The following is a 20448-nucleotide window of genomic DNA, read 5'->3' on the forward strand; positions in this document are numbered from 1 at the left end:
GAAATTGGAACCAGTTGGTGATGGTGGCCAGCTTGAAAGATGGCAATTCTTAATGAGTTTTTCTGAAGGGAAAAACTGTATGCCTCATCTTCTGCTGATGGATAAACTTTCAGTTCTGAAAAATAGCAGCCAAAATAAGTGTTCATCCTACATATTTATTTTCAATGGCTACCTGATCAGATCAGCAGAGAGGGCAGGAGGGAGGAGGACATGAGTGTGTGCATGTGCAGGGAATGTAGGAGGTGCAATAGAGATGGGGAAATAGTGGTATGTATGCAAGGAATAAAGAGGATATAGAAAGGAAGGGGAAAATGATGTATGGACGTGCAGGGGTGTGTGAGAAGATGCAAAGGCAGGGAGACACTGGAGGGCAGGAGGGAGAGGTAAACCAGAATATACTCTCTCCAGCTGCTTTGCACTGTTCTGGTGAAATAATGTAGCTATAAACCCACTTTCAGTGACCAATATGTGAATGGCATAAAGCAGCCACAGCATACCACCAGTGAAAATAGGCCTTAAGCTGAAATCTTTAAAAATGCTTTAAAGTTGATGCTTCATGTCTTCACATCATTAGAAACATTGCATGGTAATAGTCTCTTTGGCTTTATTTTGTGTTTGTATATGAAAATTCTAATTAAAGAAATTCCCAGTCAAAAACTATATTAAAATTGATGTAAGGTTGAGCGTACATATCAGTAATGTAAGGTAAAATACACTACAGGAATGATGTTATTAGCCCAATACCAAGTGTTATGATCCCAGGAAATTCAGAGTTAAGGTTAACTTTTTAAAAAAATCCAAACCTAAGATATGGAATGGACAGGCACAGTTAAGGCACCCAAGCAACTCAATCTTTGGATAATCTTAACTGTGCCCTTTAAGGACAACATGAGGGAGAAAATGTGACTTTTAATATTTTGTTTAATGTAATCTGATGCAACAAACATGAAAATACCTTAATCATAATCTTATGATAATTGCATGACACCAATTGAGTTTTGAATTTCCTGGATTTACAGTGTTTGGATTTTAGATAATTACAACATCCCTCTATCAGAGGGGTAGCCGTGTTAGTCTGGATCTGTAAAAAGCAACAAAGAGTCCCGTGGCATCTTATAGACTAACAGATGTATTGGAGCATAAGCTTTCGTGGGTGAATGCCCACTTCATCAGATGCATGCATGCAGACCCATGAAAGCTTATGCTCCAATACATCTGTTAGTCTATAAGGTGCCACGGGATTCTTTGTTGCTTTTTAAACATCCCTGTAATGTATTTTACTCTCAATTACTCTTTCTTAATTCCATTTAAACACTGCCAGGGATGGTATGATCTAAGAATACCTGGGTCCTGCCTTAATGCAGGGGACTGGACTAGATGACATCTTGAGGTCCCTTCCAGACCTACATTTCTTTGTTGTTTTTTGTCAGGGGGTATTAGATGATGATGATAGAGAAATATTAGAAACCTTCATAGTGTCCAAAGACCAGGTGAGAAGCACTAATAAGAATAGAAATGTGTCACAAAATTATTCTATTTCAATGAAAATAGCTGTTTTAATTGAAAATGCTCTGACTCTAATGTTGAACTGTAACATAATACAATTCTACTGAAGTACAAGAAACAGCAAGAGTGAAACTGAGCACTCTAGTTTCACTTTCCAAGCTGAATACAAATAAAAAGGATTTATTTTTATATACTAGTAATATAGGATGATGATAATAATATACAAAAGGACATTTTAAATAAATAATTATATTATTTTTGTCATGATGATGTTCTTTTGCTTCAGAAGTTGAGATTTTATGCCTAATCATTTCTAGAGTTTTAGCAGTGGGAATTTATGTCCATGCTTAGGGGTTACCAGTATTACTTATGACATCTAATGCTGCCATTTACCAAAATTCTGTATTTCTTTCTGGTGAGAAAAGGGCTGGCATTCAGATTCTCACTATTTGCATTTGTGGGACACTTAAGCTAATGAGATGAAACTTGGTTTATCAATCCTTTTAGGTGATTTTTTACTAGATATAAACTCGGACGTGACCTCTAATCCCCATTACAACAGTCAAAATGAAAAGTGCCACTGATTTCTTTATTTTAATTAAAACTGTCATGAAGGCTTTGCAAAGATCTTAATAAATCTTCACGTTGGTGACTAGAAGAAAGAACACAGATTCTTTTGTATATTTTATATCCCCATTATTCATTGCGATCTGCCTGTTCTTCATGAAGGCAGCTATACATTTCCTTTCTCCAGTGAAATTCATGAAGCTAAAAACAAAACACGAGCAATTACAGGATACTGCAATTATTTATATGACTAATTACTGGTCTCTAGGGCTGGCACATTTTGTCACAGTTCATTGGATGGGTTCAGACCACTGACTTGGAAACTGGGCAGTTCCAACTGCTGACTGCCAGTCACTGCCCTGCACCTTTGTCACATCCCTCACTGCGCATCCCCAGCATTGCTGCAAAGCCATCTACAGGCTCTCATAGAGGAAAAACAAGATTGGATTATGAATCATGGATAACAGAGAGACTTGGAGTAGTATAGAAAGTTAAACGCACTGCAGCAAGGAATAAGGCCAGTACAGGGAATAAGCTAATACCAGCAATAATAAAGAAATATTGGCAATAGGAATTGAATAGAAAGATAAGAAATAAAACTAAGAAACTTACTTGAAATAGAAGCAATGCGAACACAGCTGTGACAACTGGCAAAGGAAGTGTAAATAAAGCAAAGGGTATATGAGGATTAGACAAACAAGTTAGCACAGTTATTTGGGACAATTATGTCTATCACGCCTAACAAAACAGAGTAGTATAATGTGAAAGATGAACATGATATTAAATCAAATAGGTAGTAACCTAAGGATCTTCATGGAAATGAAAACCAGCTTTAAATGGGATTCCTTCCTCAGTCAGGCTTTATAACAGTTTTTGGCCTCACTGAGCAGTTTTCTGCTCTCCATTTTTTTTAAACTGCAGCTGGCCTGTCTAGTATTGAGGGTGATTTTACTATTTTTCTGCTTTGTAGTGTAACACCAACAGACCCCGGTCATTGGCAGGCGGGATAAACCCTAGGACCTCTGGAGCTTAGTGCATGAGCCTCTACCGCATGAGCTAAAAGCCAACCGGCAGGACCGGCTCCAGGGTTTTTGCCGCCCCAAGCAGCCAAAAAAAAAAAAAAAAAAGCCACGATCGTGATCCTGCGGCACTTCCGCCACGACTCTACCGCTTCCGTTTCTTTGGCGGCAGGTCCTTCCTGCCGAGAGGGAGTGAGGGACCTGCTGCCAAATTGCCGCGGAAGACCTGGACGTGCCGCCCCAAGCACCAGCTTGCTAGGCTGGTGCCTGGAGCCGGCCCTGGCAACCGGCTGTTAGCTAAGGCTGTAGAACAGACTCATGTTATCTCTCTAAGTTATCTCAGTACCACTGGATGGGACAGAACACCACACCCAGAAGGTGTGTGGGTTACAGTAGCACTCTGATAGTGATGATTATTATTATTGCAGAAGAGTGCTAGGGGATGAGTAAACGAATAGTAAGAGACAGTAATTACCCAAGTAGCTTGCAGTTTAAATAGACAAAAAAAATATTGGGGAAATAGCATTATCCCTGTTTCATAGGGTGGACAGCTGAGACTCTGAGAGATCAATTGTGTTGTCCAAGTTTACATAGAAAGTCTGTGACATGGCCAGAAATTGAAACCAGATCTCCTGAGTCCCAGTCCAGTGCCTTAATTACAAGACCATCCTTCCTCTCTACATGATACCTCTGTATTACACAAGTTAGGGAAACCTTTGCTTAAGCAGGGCAAAGCTCAGTGGCTTTGTAGCCATCCAGGCACCAAAGAGAGGTACAGATTGTCTTCTCCAAGCAACCAAGAGATGGGTAGCACCACTGGCAAGCACAGCAAGCAAGAGGGGCTGGAATCACTCCCTTTCAACAGCCAGGAAGAGAGAGTTAGCTAGGACAGTTGTAGGAAAGTGTTCCAGCTTGGAATTTAGCTTGCACTGCTACAGACTAGGGACCGAATGGCTAGGTAGCAGTTCTGCTGAAAAGGACCTAGGGGTCACAGTGGACGAGAAGCTGGATATGAGTCAACAGTGTGCTCTTGTTGCCAAGAAGGCTAACGGCATTTTGGGCTGTATAAGTAGGGGCATTGCCAGCAGATCAAGGAACGTGATCGTTCCCCTTTATTCGACATTGGTGAGGCCTCATCTGGAATACTGTGTCCAGTTTTGGGCCCCACACTACAAGAAGGATGTGGAAAAATTGGAAAGAGTCCAGCGGAGGGCAACAAAAATGATTAGGGGTCTGGAGCACATGACTTATGAGGAGAGGCTGAGGGAACTGGGATTGTTTAGTCTCCAGAAGAGAAGAATGAGGGGTAATTTGATAGCAGCCTTCAACTACCTGAAGGGGGGTTCCAAAGAGGATGGAGCTCGGCTGTTCTCAGTGGTGGCAGATGACAGAACAAGGAGCAATGGTCTCAAGTTGCAGTGGGGGAGGTCCAGGTTGGATATCAGGAAAAACTATTTCACTAGGAGGGTGGTGAAACACTGGAATGCGTTACCTAGGGAGGTGGTGGAGTCTCCTTCCTTGGAGGTCTTTAAGGCCCGGCTTGACAAAGCCCTGGCTGGGATGATTTAGCTGGGAATTGGTCCTGCTTTGAGCAGGGGGTTGGACTAGATGACCTCTTGAGGTCCCTTCCAACTCTGATATTCTATGATTCTATGATTCTATGATTTAGGAATGGATTTTTCTTGGTGAAATACACAGGTGCATTTTTGCCTAGCTTTGCGTTTCAGGCAATGCAGAATTAAATCTCATAGGATAAATCCTCACCAGGTGTAAATCAGCATGGCTCCATTGACTTTATGCTGACTTTTACTAGTAGAGAATCTGTCCTGGTGTATCTACAGCTGGTGCAGTAACAAAGACATAAACAATACACCATGAGAGAGAAAACAGTTGGCATTATTATGAAGCAAATAAAATTCCCTAAACATTACAAAAGAGCTACAAAGGATGGAGGATGCATAGGGTTCCAGTGGTGTTGCCCTGTAGTAGCTGGCCACCTGAAATGATTAAACAAGTTCTAGTTAGTGGAGATTATCACTAATTCATTAATTTGATTGTAGTTAGTGGAGAGAATTATAATTTGCACAGTTGAGACTTGCATATTTGAACTGCTTATGAGCATAGATAAACATGCTGCAGTGGACTAGTAGCCAGGAGCTCCTGAGTTCTAATGTCCGCTCTGATGCTAACTTCACTTGTTGCTTTGGGAAAGTCCCTCTTAGAGGAATAGGGGTTACCATGTTTCCTTATCTGGGAATTTGGGGTAACATTTATTTCTGTAGAGTACTTCATGGGTGAATTAGTTCATGTTATTACAGTGTTCTGAAGATGAAAAGCTATTCCTGTAAGTGAAGGTGTTTATAATGTGAACAAACAGAAAATTAGGAAAAGATGGAGATACACATGGGTGCTATTCCCTGTGTATCTTAATGGAAACAGAGGGCTTGACCACACTCACCCAGGCATCATTTACTCCTCTTGCACGCTAATGGAAGGTAGAAAGTTTTCACAATATGATCTTAATATTCCTTTGTGTTAAAGCATTGGCGGTGTGCCAGTATTATTCACTGGAAAGTGGATTAGTCCTGGAACACTTTATACCCTTTTCAACTGCACACTCAAGAATAAATAACACTACGTTGTATTAGATTCTCATGTTGTTCATAACTACTTTCAATTGGCTCTGCCATTTTGATGGTTTAGCTTCAGACTGAAACAGTTTTAAAGGCAATCAGTGTCTCTACATGTTGGCTCTGATTTTTTGAATGGGTATTTGTCTTTTCATTACTCCTGCCCCAGTTATATCGCACAAAGAAAAATATACTAATGAAATTATTTTACATTTGTATAGGGCTCTTCATTAAAGGCTCCCCAAGCACTTTGTACATAATGTTATGCTTCTGGTATAGCTGAGAAAACTAAGGCACATAGAGAGGTTAATTGACTTGCCCAGGATAGCAGATGGAGGCTGTGGCGGAGCTGGCAATAGAATCAGTAAACCACACTGTGTCGCATTAATAGTATAAATTTAATGGTAAAGAAACATAAAGATGATGTGCAATATAGTAGCATCTATGGATGAAATCCTTATCCCGTTCAAGCCAATGACAAAAGACTCACTGACTTCCGTGGAGCCAGGATTTTACCTTCTGTGTTTAAACGATTGAGAGTCTCAAATTATATGAATTATGGAACGTGCATATTATGGGCCCAGGTTGGAAGTCCTTCCTTGGTCTTTAGTCATAGCCTGAATAGAGACTTAAGAACTAAGCCCTTTGGGCCTGATCTGATACCCACTGAATTCACTGACATTCTTTCCACTGACTTCATTGGGATTTGAATCAAGTCCTGATCTGAAATTCTTCCATAGATTCAATAAATGTTTCTGTTTCTAATTAAAGTCTTGTTTACTGTTGTTATTTTCAGTCCCTTCTCTATAGACAATATTTACACCAAAAGATAAAAACAATTCCAAAGAATAGGTGAAATTAAACAAGCAATCAGTACCAGCAGAACAGAATCACAGCTTTAAGTCGAATATAGTGTAAAACTATGGTACCCAAGCTGTGTAACTATGAGCTGTACTGCCAGTTTGCCCAGATCCAGACGGATTCACCTAATTTGGATAAAATGGTACAGATATCAATTTCCCTTTTTCTTCAGTATGGAGGTATAGCACCTGGAGGACTATGCATCCAAGCATATACTGTTTCATTCTTCTTTGTATGATTGCTCACGTCCATTCCATTGTAGGTGTATGTGTTTGCCACATGCACCGGTGCTGGAAGTTTCCCCCTCAGTGGTATCCATAGAGGACTGGCTCTAGCGCCCTCTGGAGTGGCACGTGTATGCACCGGTATAAGGGGCGCCTCCGGCTGCCCCCTCCTTCAGTTCCTTCTTACCGCCAGTGACGGTGCTGGATCGTCTCCTTGCCTCAGCAAGCTTTCCCTCTAAAACTGTGCCTAGTTGTGAATCTCTTGTATATAGTTCTTAGAAAGTTTGTATGGTTTATTAGTTCCCTTAGTGCATAAGTTAGAAGTAGTCAGTTAGTCCCCTATGGGACTTAGCCTAGGGACAGGGCATGGTCTGATCCCCAGGCTGCAAGCTTTGTGGCCACTGCAAAAAACCTATGCCAGTCAGTGATCCCCATCAAAGCTGTCTGAAGTGTTTGGGGGAGACCCACGTGAACGACAAGTGTTGCATTTTAAAATTTTCAAGCCACAAACCAAAAAGCAGGGAACATTCAACTTAGAGTGCTCCTTATGGAGTTGGCCCTTACATTGGCCTCTGAGTCAGCTAGATCAACTCCGCTCCAAGCACCACAGCATCCCCATCCCTGGTACCGGCTAAAAAGCAAAGAAAGGCTGGGAGAGGGCATTCTCCTATGTCCCGTAAAGGGAAGGAGCGAGCCAGAGGAAAGTGCAGGGCAGCTCCTCTCCTCTGGATGGTGGGCCAGGCTCCAGCACCCGCTGAGCTGTCGCATCCCCTTGAGAGCCATCTTCCCAGTCAGGTCACCGGTGAAGACCTGCAGAGAACAGGTAGACGGGAACAAGGTAGACAGGCGGCATCAGTACCGTCCTGGTCCCCAGATGAGTCTCTCCCTCCTCAGGCTCAGAGAGTGAGGAGGAAGATTTGCCTGCAGGCCAAGCCCAACAACTTGGGGCATAAGCATTCCCACTGGGACCAGCAGTGGCCACATGGCCTTAGGGCCAATGGCCGGCTCCCTAGCAGCTATGGAAAGCCTAGGAGTTTCCCCAACAATTGCAGGGGCACCAATCAGTCTCAGGGCATCTGAGAAACAGTGACAGTCTCCCGCCGCCGGACTTGGAAGCGGAGTCAGACCAAGGTCCCCAGGATCAGCGAGCTTTGGCTGAGGCTCCCCTGGCAGAGACTACAGAGTTGGCAAACCCGCCGTTACCTGCCTCCTCATCCTCTTCGCCTGATGAGGCAATAGCAGAACCTTCCCACACACTTCCCAAAGACAATGTAAAGAGTCACCAGGAGCTTCTAAAGAGGGTGGCATCTAACCTGGGGTTGAAGGCTGAGGAGTTGGCGGAACCCTCCGACTCACTGTTTGATTTTTAATTGCAGCAGCCCCTTCCAAGGTAGCATTGCTCCTCCACCAGAGAGTGGTAGAGCTGATCAAGGCCTTATGGCAAACTTCCTCCTCCCTGCCCCCCATCTCCAAGCGGGCAGAGAGAAAGTATTATGTCCCTACTAAGGGATTTGAATACCTGTATACAAACCCCACTCCAAGCTCACTGGTGGTATCAGCAGCTAATGAGTGCGATAGACAGGGCCAACCGGGATTGATCCCTAAGAATAAGGAGGCGAAGATGCTTGATCTCTTTGGCAGAAAGATTTATTCTATGGCCAGCCTCCAGCTAAGAATGGCCAACCAGCAGGCCTTACTAGGCCATTATGATTTTAACATCTGGCAGTCCATGGCCAAGTTTGCAGACTCGCTGCCAGAGGAGCCCAGGAAGGAGTTCCTGGCTATTCTGGATGAGGGCAGAGCTGTGGCCAGGGCAGCCCGCCAAGCGGCCTCAGATGCAGTGGACTCCGCTACCTGAACCATGGCTTCGGCCATTTCCATGAGGCGTGCCTCCTGGTTGCAGTCATCAGGCCTGACGGTGGAGGTTCAGCAGTCCATCCAGGACCTCCCCTTCGCCAGCCTGGCACTGTTCATGGACAGACAGCAAGTTACATGACCTGAAAGACTCTGTGCATTATTCGATTATGCCATCACCCACCAGGCCAGAGATCACGCTAGATTTGGCAGAGCTGTGTTGCAATCAACACATCTATGAACTCCTACCCACTTCGGGTACTGCTTGGGAGTCACTTAAAATAGAATGGACATGAGCAATCACTCAAAGAAGAAAAAACGGTTATTAATCTTTCATAACTGTTGTTCTTCAAGATGTGTTGCTCATTTCCATTCCACGACCCACCCTCCTTCCCCTCTGTCGGAGTTCTGGCAAGAAGGATCTGAGGGAGGGGAGAGCCGCTGGCGCCTCTTGTACCAGCACATACGTGCACCATTCCAGAGGGCGCCAGAGCCGGTCCTCTATAGATACTACTGAGAGAAAAACTTCCAGCACTGGTTCATGGGACGAGCACACACACCTACAATGGAATGGACATGAGCAACACATCTCAAAGAACAACAGTTCCGAAAGGTTAGTAACCATTTTTTTTTATTTGAGCAAAAGTTCAGAGAAAGTTTGGAGAGGAATCCAAACATTGCTTATCTGATTACATCTGATCCGATCTTTTTGAAGTGCATCTAAAATTAGTGTTTATCCATTACTGAATTCTCTAAAATATGCAGCTGTATGTAATAAGCAGACAGGACTATAAATTTCTCATATCTGGTGCTGGTCTGTAAATGGAAGACAGCCAAAGTGATTCTTGAAACTACAGGATTCCTTTTAAATATGTTCTTATTAGGTGAGAGAAAGACATGCAGCCAAGCTTCTAGGTGCGGTCTTCCTGCTTTATTAATGCTTCCTCATTTCTTGGAATGAATATAAATGTGCTTGGGGGAGCGAAGGGTTTTCTTTATCACTGATATGGCTTCAAAATGAGTAAAGAGAAGCTTTTAGCATTGTCAGTATTTTCTCATTCTCAAAGGCAACATAAGCAAATGTCTCGTTCACTTTTCTTTGTCAAGTTGTATAAGGGGTAGAAAGTATGTGTATTAATTTTCAAGGAGTGTGCATTAATGATCACTTTATCTCATGCTGCTGTGTTAAATGAAGTTTGACAGACATCTGAAGCAAGCAGACACTTTCTTATGACAAATCTCCGATGTAGAAAGGAAAAGATATTTATTTATTTAGTGCTTCCAGTGATTCAGATTAAGCTTTTGCCTTTTTTTCCTTTTCCTTCCTCATGCTTTCATCAGTTATTTTGGCTCTGGACTTTCAAAGCATTATTTTCATTGTCCTGGTATATAGTCTCCATTAAGCCTAGGTATTGTTCATATAGGTTGCTATTGAAAAGTCTGCACTGACCAACAGCTGTCCCACAATAGTGTGTGAGATAGCTAATATTTCCCTATGCTTAAAATAGAAAATAACTGTGTATCTCAGATACCATTGTATACTAACTTGATAAATCTCGCCTTTGTAATGGTAATCACTGTACTCTTATTTTCCTTTTGTTGTTTGGCTGCAATTTCAATAGTTTATGAATATCAACAATATTGAGATTCAGGACTTCCACCAGAGAGATTTTTGTGCAAAGCGTTGAGCTGTGGAAAAGAGAGGGAAGAATCCTACATTTATCCTCAAATCTTGGTTATGATTCGTCGCTTGTGTCACCAAGCCAGTATCACATATGTCCTGACTTTTTAGACCATTCAAAAGTCACAAAGTGACCTCGTTGTTAAACTGCACAGAGTCTATAGTTAGACAAACTAAGTATTAATAATAGCTTCTCTATCCTGAAAATATAACTCATACCAATTTACATCGTGTTCTGTACATTTTGAAGAATGTGTTAGAATCTCACAGACAGAAATAACTTTCCTGTTTTTCTTAGCATTACACTTCAAGGCATGCCATTTTGCAAGACATATAGAATATGACAAATACCTTAAGTAAGATGATAGGTCACAAAGAGATATATAGTGGGAAAGAATGAAGAATGCATATTCTTAGAAGCACAAGTCTGGGCTGAGATCACCTACAGGCATTTTTATTTGACTGTGATTTGAACCTGAACATTTCCCAGTTCACCAGCATAAATTTATTTTCCTTCACAATCTAGAGAACTTGATCCACATGGTAGAACCAGTCTTTAATAACTGTGTACAATGTAGGAATAAAACTAATTATTATGTACTTTTGAATTTATTTAACAAAGCAGACTGTTAGAAAGCCATACATTGACAAGTATTTTAATAATGTTTTGATACTGCATTTTATTTTTTCCAACCCAGACATCTGCTTGGTCTTTTTATCTGGTTTCTAGGTCTTTGAAGAAGAACATCACATCTTGTATCTGGACCATGGTGGAGTCATTGTGGCCATCAAAGACACTTCTATCCCTCTGAAAATACTCAAGTAATGCTGCAGTCAGTTATAGTAGGGTTATTACATATTTAAGACCTCAAACGTATTTCAGAATTAATCAGTAATGAGCTTTTTAATAAGTTTGTGTAAGAAATCCAGGTGGAGCCACTTTAATTTAACATTCGTTAAACCAACAAAATGCAGGTGGACATTTTATTAAAGCATTCCCAGTGGAGTTGTTGGTAAAGTAGTTTGCTACATCATTAATAATAACACTTGTTTTGCATCAGTATGGCCCTGTTCATTCAAAAGCTTCCTAAAGTGGACTGCAGTACAAACTATAGGTCCTGCCATGAGGGCAGGGGACTGGACTCGATGACCTCTCGAGGTCCCTTCCAGCCCTAGAATCTATGGATCTATGAATCTATACACAGAGGTCACTTAATCCACCACTAAAATCCAGTAACTATTTTAACAGCATACACTAACATTGCCCTGCAGGTTGTGGTAGGGAGTAAACATATAGCTACAGAATGCATTTAGGTAAGCAGTGTACAGTTGTCCATATCGGAATTTTGGAATAGCGTGCAGAGCTATCATCTCTAGAATTATGCAAAGAGTAATGTATATGTACTGAATGCAAGTGATCAATGCTTCAATTTTACATAATGACAATCACACGTATATGAGCCACGTTTGTGATCAGTTGTCTGGGGAGAGTGTATATGAGGAATTAGGGTTAAATATAGGGAAAGCAAAGAGATTTCTTGTTTTTTATCATTTAGAGGGAGATTATTTCTGTTTTCTTTTCTTTTTGGGAAGGAAATAGCAGAGCCTCACACTAATTTCTCTCTCTCTCTCTCTCTCTCTCTCTCTCTCTCTCTCTCTCACACACACACACACACACACACACACACACACACACACATTCTCTCTCTTTTATATATATATATATATATATATATATATATATGTTTGCTTGTTAATGTGTTCAACCATTTTGGGGAAAAAAGACATGATCAGCACATTAATTTGTTTTGTTTTAATTCGAAGCCAGTTACATACAAGAATTGATAAGACATGCACAATAGTGTCCTTTAGAAACCACTTGACCACATGACTGAATTTGTGAAGTAACTAAGCAGTTTTGCTTAATCCTATTTCACTAAATTCTGTTTGTCAAGTTTAGATTTTATAGGCAGAAAACTGTGGCAAAAATAAAACTGGGTAAAATGAAATCACTTAACAAGCTGTGGGCATCTAGCAAGATCATGCAGTGACAAACCTTAGTGCTGGCCTGACTGAGGACATCCAGCAATGCTGCCAGTTTAATACACATCTTTAATGGAGATGCTGAGCCCCAGATCATGTTAGTGAGGGAGGAGTCACATTTAATTTACTACATTAAGTAGGCAAAGAATTCCCAGTTTTTGCAACTGTGTGTTGGTGATCATGAGGCCTATGGTACAATGCTCATGAGATTTTATCCAACATAATACAATAATTATGATATTTATTAAAGAGCTGCAATGAATGGAAGACATTTCTCTCTTTAAAGGTTCAGCATAGATGAAGGTCAGACATGGAGTACACATAATTTCACCAGTACGTCAGTCTTCGTAGATGGGCTACTCAGTGAACCTGGAGACGAGACATTAGTCATGACGTAAGTTTCTGTTTATTTAGGCTACCCTTCAGCAATGCACTTAATCATGGGCTTAACTTTAAACAGGTGAGTAGTCCCCTCATCTGGGGCTTCAGTGTCTTGCAATCGTGTGGGCTTTCACCATGACCAGGTCTGAACAGCACTAACAAGCAGCCTGTCCTTAAAATGATCCGAATCAAATATTTCAAATGTAAATATGAAGCATTGTGTTTTATATTCTGTTTTTAAAGTCATGACCTGGAACAGTGGAAAATTATGGGCATAAATGGATATCTGAAAACTGTTCTTTCATATTATTTCCCCCCTGTTTTCTGCAGACTCTAAGGTGTTATTCAATAATAATAGGTTTCTTGCTTTTTCTGTTATAGAAATTGTCTTCACAGTATAAACCAATATGCTGTTGTCCTAGTAACCTAGCATTGTAATAAATTATGTGTAACCAAACATCCTGTAAAAAAATACACATTCTCCCCACTTCTCTGTAGTTTTTGTGATGGATCCTATTAATAGAATTTAAAATAAATATGGGCCTGAGCCACGAAGTTTGGTTTTGTATATGCACTTTCCCACTATGGTCCCAAATTCTAATATTATTAAACCATCTGAGCCTACGAAACAGCTACCCAATCAGTGCCTCTGTCCTTGTGTGGATTGGAGGAATAGGTGGGGAAAGGAAACTTAAACCCCATTTACACATATTTGGGAGCGGTTTTGGGACTGGCACAGCCCCAAACACTTAAGGGCCCTGAAATGTAGAGATTGGCCTGAATACAGTGTGTTCCTGACATACGTCCGATGCCAGGGGCTGGAAATGGAGCTGCTGCATTGCTGTGTCAGCAGCTCTTCACTGACAGGTGAGCCCATCGACACACCAGCTACTCCCTGGAGCTGTTTCCACCCCCTTTAACATCCCTTCTCACCACCAGAGTGGCATAAAGGGACAGCAGCACAGAAGCAAATTGGACCCACTGTAATTGGAGCAGATTCACCCTGTTGAAAGCGTCAGAGATGAATTTGGCCTGTTGTCATCTCACTTTCTTTCTGCCCCCAAAAGCAACTCTTATGATTTCTTGTTGTACTTTCTGGTCTGGAAGGAAATTGAAGCGTTCTATGTTAAATCTTCCTTTAAAAAGGGATTTTTCTCCTTTCCCAACTTTTCTTCCTTCTGTCAATGGTGAAGGATGAGATCATGGCTTCTTGTCTTGTTAACTGCTGCTACCAAGCTGTGTACAAACCACTGGGCCTGTCAGAGGGATGTTGAGGGAGTTACTATGCCTGCCTTACTCTTGGAAATTTTGAAAGTGCCCAGTCTCTTAAAAACCTACATAGGAGAAGACTCACTCCCCATCTAAATTTGGGTCTCCCACTTAGCCATCTCCTACAACTGCCTGTTGCTGCTATGGTGAGCTATTTTTGCATCTGTAAAAAGCAACAGAGAATCCTGTGGCACCTTTAAGACTAACAGAAGTATTGGAGCATAAGCTTTCGTGGGTGAATGCCCACTTGCATCTGATGAAGTGGGCATTCACCCACGAAAGCTTATGCTCCAATACTTCTGTTAGTCTTAAAGGTGCCACAGGGCCCTCTGTTGCTTTTTACAGATTCAGACTAACACGGCTACCCCTCTGATACTATTTTTGCATCGGTATACCTGGGTATAAAATTTTACAGGTAATGACACAGTTTAAGATTTCAGGAATGTGGTTCCATTTTGAAAAGTGACTCTCTAAATTTCCTCATGAGATTTCATGTTCCTCTCTCATTATTTCCATATCTAATTTGCTTAGTTTACAAGTCAAAAGATGTATTTTTTTAAGCTAACAATCCAATGAAGTCAGGCTGGCATCTGAGAGTCAAGCTTGGTTCTTTCTTTCTGAGCATTGGACTAGTGATTCATCCCAGAATTAAAGTTTTGTTTCTTTGCTTGTGATGAGGGGATTTCCTCTAGGAGAGATCCAGTTTTATCCTATATTCCAAGGACCTGAGCACAGCTCTGTCCACAGCTAATTAATACGAATGTTCCAGTTGACATGATGTGAGAGAATGCTGGGAAGTGACACATAGTGCCACTCTTCCAGGGACTGAACATGCTGCCTTCCAGGGACTGAACATGCTGAACTGGAAGGCTGGTCCCAGCCTCTATAAGTGTTTGTAAGAAGGGGCACCATGTTGCTCTATCATTGGACATTGAAGCTGGAACTCCATATTTAAATTTTCACTTAAATCCTAACATAGACACCTCCATCCACTGAACTCCCTCTCTTTCCTGCATCAAAATAAACCCAAGTATTAAACCACCCCAAGTAGAGTTTTTTCCCCAAAAAAGGAAGGAGAGCCAGAGATCCCATTAAGTCCATTAGGAACTTTGCTATTGTTATTGATTTTACATGAAAGGCACTCAGATACTGCGGTTATGGGCAGCAATATAAAACCCTAAAATAGAAAGATAGCTAATCCAACTGGGAATCAAAATGATAAAACATTATATATATAAAATATTATACAAATATAATTTCATATGGCACTTGCATCTGGTTCTGATTTAATATACATGATGGAAAGCTTCTTCAGTTATTTCTTTCTTAGCATTTTGTGTATCTCTCTGTTAAATCAGTAACTCATTCCAATACAATGATTTTTTTCCCCTGTGTTTGTCACTTTCTGAGAGTAGAAATAACTCCTCCATTTGCCAGTTATTTCTTAGTTTTTACACTTGCCTGAAGTTGTTTGGCTAACATGCCCTTGGAAAACCTGGCATGTTCTATTTCAGCATCTCTCATAGATTTTTTTTATCTCATTTGATCTGTAGAGATATACTATCACCTTAATCTAAGTTCTTATCAAAATAATTGTTGGCACTTTCTGTGGGATGATCCACACACAGCATTCTGGGTTTAGGGTCCATGGCAAATATGATGGAAACTATTGAACATGAATTGCTTACCTTGCTTAATTTAACATTTCTCATTTGAAACATTTTTGTAACAATTCAAGAGTGATTGCAAGAGATTTTCCACTTGTTCATACAAAACCAATGAATAAAGGGCCTATGATGACCATTTGGACTTCCATGAGATTATGCCACTTTTTTGTTTTAATCTGTACATAATGGCTGTGTGGGGCACTGCAAATCCTCTAAAACATGCAACATGTTAAAAATAGGCCCTCCAAAGTATGTAAGATACCTATAGCTCTGATCTAAGATACATAGATTCATGAGCAAAGTTATCATCATTATCTTCTGAACTGTGGAACTGGGGATCAGATTCTCCTACTTGTACTGCAGTTTAGTAGCACCTTACTGCACAAGCAGTCCTATTGAAGTCACTGGAAGTGGAGTGAGTTACTATTCAAAGTGAGTAGGATTACCACCCTCTAGTCCTTACAAGATTGGAAACACTGTACCATATTCGCCAATTGTGTATGAATTAAAGGGAAGAAAACCTGCAAAATGTGTTGCTAGTTGTATTTATTTCAACTTGCTTACCTCACCTGCCTAATGCTTAACACATTTTCCCCTTTCCCCCCATGACTGCCCTTGCCTGCCCACTGTTGTCCTGTTTGATTTCATGTCAAAAACGTTCTGTTATACTTCCTGACTAAGGGCATGGCTACGGTGCAACTGGAGATGTGATTGCAGCTCAGGTAGGTGAACCTGTACTAACTTTCATCTAGCTGGTGTGGCTGAAGATCGAAGTGGGCTAGGATCAGGAGTATGTACGCAGAGTTCTGGGCAAGCCTGTGCAGTCCACACTGAAATCTGCACTGCTGCGGCTTCACTGCTACTTTTAGCTGTGCTAGCTAAACTAAAGCTAGCACAGGTATGCCTCTACAAGCTGCAATCATGCCTTCAATTGCCATGTGGACATACCCTTAGTGTAAGTAGCTCCGATCCTCCCTTTAAAACCTCACACTTCTCGGGTCAGTGATTGATTTTTACAGTAACTTGCTTCTTCTGAGAAATGTCATCCACTGGTATACTTTTCTGTAGAAAAATATCTTCCACCTCTTCCATGGTATGAGACAGAGGCTGAGTTTTCTGCTGACAAGACAAATTGGTACATAGTAATAATCATGGCACTGATAGCAAACTGATTATAGTATCTTCCATTAGGAGGGATCCCCAAAGCACATTACAAACTAGGGAACTACTTCTGCATCTCTCACTTGGACAAAATTCTAATTGTGTTTTGGGGGTCTGTTCCCTCCTCCCCACCATCAATAGGAATTTTGTCCAAGTAAAGACTGCAGGATCAATGTACTCTACATACATCACAAGAGATGTAACCACCTCTGGTGTAGGAGGGCAATAACCAGTGGTGGGTGTGCAACAGTGTGTGTGGGGAGGGTACATTTTGGTCAAGCTTTCCAGGGCTAATGCATGTTCCTTCAAAAAATGTCATGGGATCTTGTAGGTATACACAGAGCAGATACAATCCCAGGGCGAAATCCTGGCCCCATTGAAGTTAGTGGCAAAAGTCCCATTGAATTAAATAGGGTCAGGATTCCCCCCGCGGCTTTTAAGATTTCATCCAAAAGATAGATACACAATAAACATTATAGGAAAAGGCATCATTGGACCCAATAAGATCCCGAGTCTATGCCCCACTGAAAGCAAAGGTAGGAATAGTTCTTTAATGGAAGAAACAATCACAAACCCAGTGTGTTTTGTTTATCTACCTAAGGAGGTTGGAGAGACAAGGTGGGTGAGGTAATATCTTTTTTGGACCAACTTATGTTGGTGAAAGAGACAAGCTTTTGAGTTACACAGAGTTCTTCTTAGGGAGGACGGGTTGGACTGAGCCAACTTTGACTGTGACTTGAACCTGTATTTTATATCTAAATCTTAAAACATTAAACCATCTCTTCAACCATATTCAAAATAGATACATGCAAATGACAAAAGATATGCATTCCACTCTGTTCTACTTTTGATGTAGCTAGAAGTTTTGAGCACTGTGAAGTATCTGTATTGTGGAGAGAACCTGTGCCATGTAGGAATCAGTATGCAGTTATCTTGTATTAGAGTTCTGTAAGTAAAGAGCCACATTTCAGCATTTATTGTTAATTCAGTGAGGGTTTGTTAGGGTTTTTTTTTCTGAATTAAATGAAATAAGTACAGTAAGTTTATTTAAAATAACACATACTCCAATACAGTCATTTTTATTTTGTCTTAAGCTCTTAAAAAGTGAAAATTACTACTACATAATGTTATACTTTACAGTATATTGCATGGGGGGGGAAGTCTGTCTTGTACTTGCTAGCACTGAGTTGAGTAATGGCCCCACTTAGTGGAAAAAGTAGGAATTTTATGTGTGTGTGAAATACTGACAACTCTCTTAGAAGTAAGCAGCTTACATAGGGAAGGTTTCAAACCTGTTTTTTTTTTAAATAACATAAACAATATACATTATTGTATCCCAAAGCCTAGTTTAGTTAGGATTGCAATATAGCCCTGGTATCTGTGGCATCTTTGATAGAGCCGGCCACATGGACTTCGGGACCTACTTGTTGGGCCAGGTCATGGGGTTGATACACCCGCCACCCTTTGGGACGTGGGCGGGGTGCATTACAGTCCCGCAGTAGCATCTATAGGATTATCCACGGTCATGGGGCTGTGTGCCCCTGTGGCCTTAGTCAGTGATGCGACTCTTGCGATCAGGGCAGTGTGGCCTAGCATCCAGAGTCAGTAATATGGCCCTGGTTATCAGGGCAGTGCAGCCTAGTGATCAGAGTCAATAATATGGCCCCTGCTCTCAGGGCGGTGTGGCCTAGTGGCCAGAGTCAATAGTGCTAGTGAGCTGGCCCACCCTCTCCACCAGGTCCCAAACCAGCGCCCCATCGGTGGCGAGGTTGACTGCCACCCAGGGCCGGCTTTAGGACCTGCGGGGTCCGATTCCATGGTCCGGATCTTCGGTGGCACTTCAGTGGCAGGGGGTCCGCTCCACGTCTTCTGCGGCACCGAAGGACCCACGGCCGCCAAAATGCCGCCGAAGACCCCGCGCCACTGCCGAAATGCCGCCAGAGTGGACTGCCGCCGGGTGAGCCTAAGGCGCAGGGCCCTCTTACCCACGGGGCCCAATTCCAGGGAATCGGGGGAATTGGCCTAAAGCCGGCCCTGCTGCCACCTGCTCGGCGGTAATCCTATTTAAACACACCGAGCCTGTCTCTGGTTCTACAACCGCTTCCCCACCAAGTTTCCCTGGGTCACTTCCTACCTGACACTTTGCACTTTGCCATCTCTGGGTCTCCACAGCCTCTCCCCTCTCTGTGGCGTCCCGAGCCTGTGCATTGGAGTTCATCTCTGGTTGGCCTCCACTTCCTGGCAGCAGCACACCTCTTTCCTCCCCGGTAGTCAGCCCAAACTGAGCTGCCCTGCTGCTTCTTATACCCGGTCCCAATTGGAGCGTGCCCAGCAGAGCCGAGGGGGCCTGGCCTCCTTAGCCATGAGGGAGGGGTTGATACACCCCGTCACAGGCCAGATGTAGGGATTTCCTGAAGGGAGTTTCCTTACAGGGATTCTATTCCTTCATGCATTGAAGCACCACGATGTTAGATATCAGCAACTGCTCATCTTCCTACAGAGTTCTTTGCTGGGGTCTTGCAAGGTTCCATCCTGTCACTCCTGATTTTTAGCATGATTATATGGCTGCTGAGGGAGGTCGTGAGCTCTTTGGACTGCAGTACTATCAGAGTTGATATTCAGTTGTCTCTCTTTCATTAAACTCAGCTTTCATAGACCCTAGTGGAAGCAGGATCTTGGATGAAAACAAGCTAGTGTAAGCTTGATCCAGACAAGGTAGCAGTGATATTAGTGGGTTACATATTAGAAACATTTGGAGGAACTGATTAGATTTGTGACTGCTGCCTCTACTTAGGGGACACAGTTTTGGATACTTAATGGGTCAATTGCCCTTCCCATGTGGTAGCAGTGGCCCAATATGCTGCTTACAGGCTGTCGCTATTCCTTTGTGACGTGGAACTCTTCACAATTATCCAAGTCTGCATCAATTCAGCGTGTGATGCTACGATGTACTATTTCCTGTTTCAGGACAACATTCCCCTTCTAGTTCCTATATCAACCAAACAGTGGAGATGGGCTGGGAATTAGGAATCTTGATCTAAAATAAAAATAATTACATGTTTTATTTAAATCCTAACTGGGCTTTTAATCCATTTGATCATATATTGCTGTAGTTGCGTTGGCTACATTATGGTGACACCCACACTCTAAGTGAATGTAGTCTGTGATCTCTCTACTCTTATATTTTGGAGTCCCAAAAAGGGATTTCATACCCATCGTAAAATATGTCAAGCTGGCCATAAATTTGGTTAAATACTGAATCTGAAATTGCATTAGCCCCAGAATAATAATTTCTGAAATATGAAAGAGTTTAAAACACATTTTTTCTGAGACAGTAAGTCCTCAGACAGTCCCAGTCATAGCTAATATATTTAATGCAGGAAAGGAAGCCCTGTTATCATGAGCAAATCCCTAATCACACTTTGCAGCATAATTTATTTCCATGGATGCATCCATTTAAATGAAGACTTTGCTATCCATTTTGCAAGTGATTTAGGCAGGGAGTTTCATAGGACTTGACGGGTAGAGCCCTGCACAGATACAAAATTTGTATCTGCATCTGATCCACAATCCGCAAACATGGTC

At 41.9% G+C, this 20448-nt stretch overlaps 1 protein-coding gene across 3 annotated transcripts in view; it reads left to right on the forward strand.

The window, feature by feature from the left end:
* Window positions 1-20448, forward strand: part of SORCS2 (sortilin related VPS10 domain containing receptor 2) — an 810911-nt gene that overhangs the window by 741870 nt on the left and 48593 nt on the right. For all 3 annotated transcript variants that reach the window (XM_034770959.1, XM_034770960.1, XM_034770962.1), the window contains 2 exons: window positions 11073-11164; window positions 12672-12779. In XM_034770959.1, the coding sequence (XP_034626850.1) occupies window positions 11073-11164; window positions 12672-12779 (200 nt within the window). The remainder of the gene's footprint in view (window positions 1-11072; window positions 11165-12671; window positions 12780-20448) is intronic.

Source organism: Trachemys scripta, chromosome 5, assembly GCF_013100865.1.
Source record: "Trachemys scripta elegans isolate TJP31775 chromosome 5, CAS_Tse_1.0, whole genome shotgun sequence".
Classification (NCBI taxonomy): Eukaryota; Metazoa; Chordata; order Testudines; family Emydidae; genus Trachemys; species Trachemys scripta.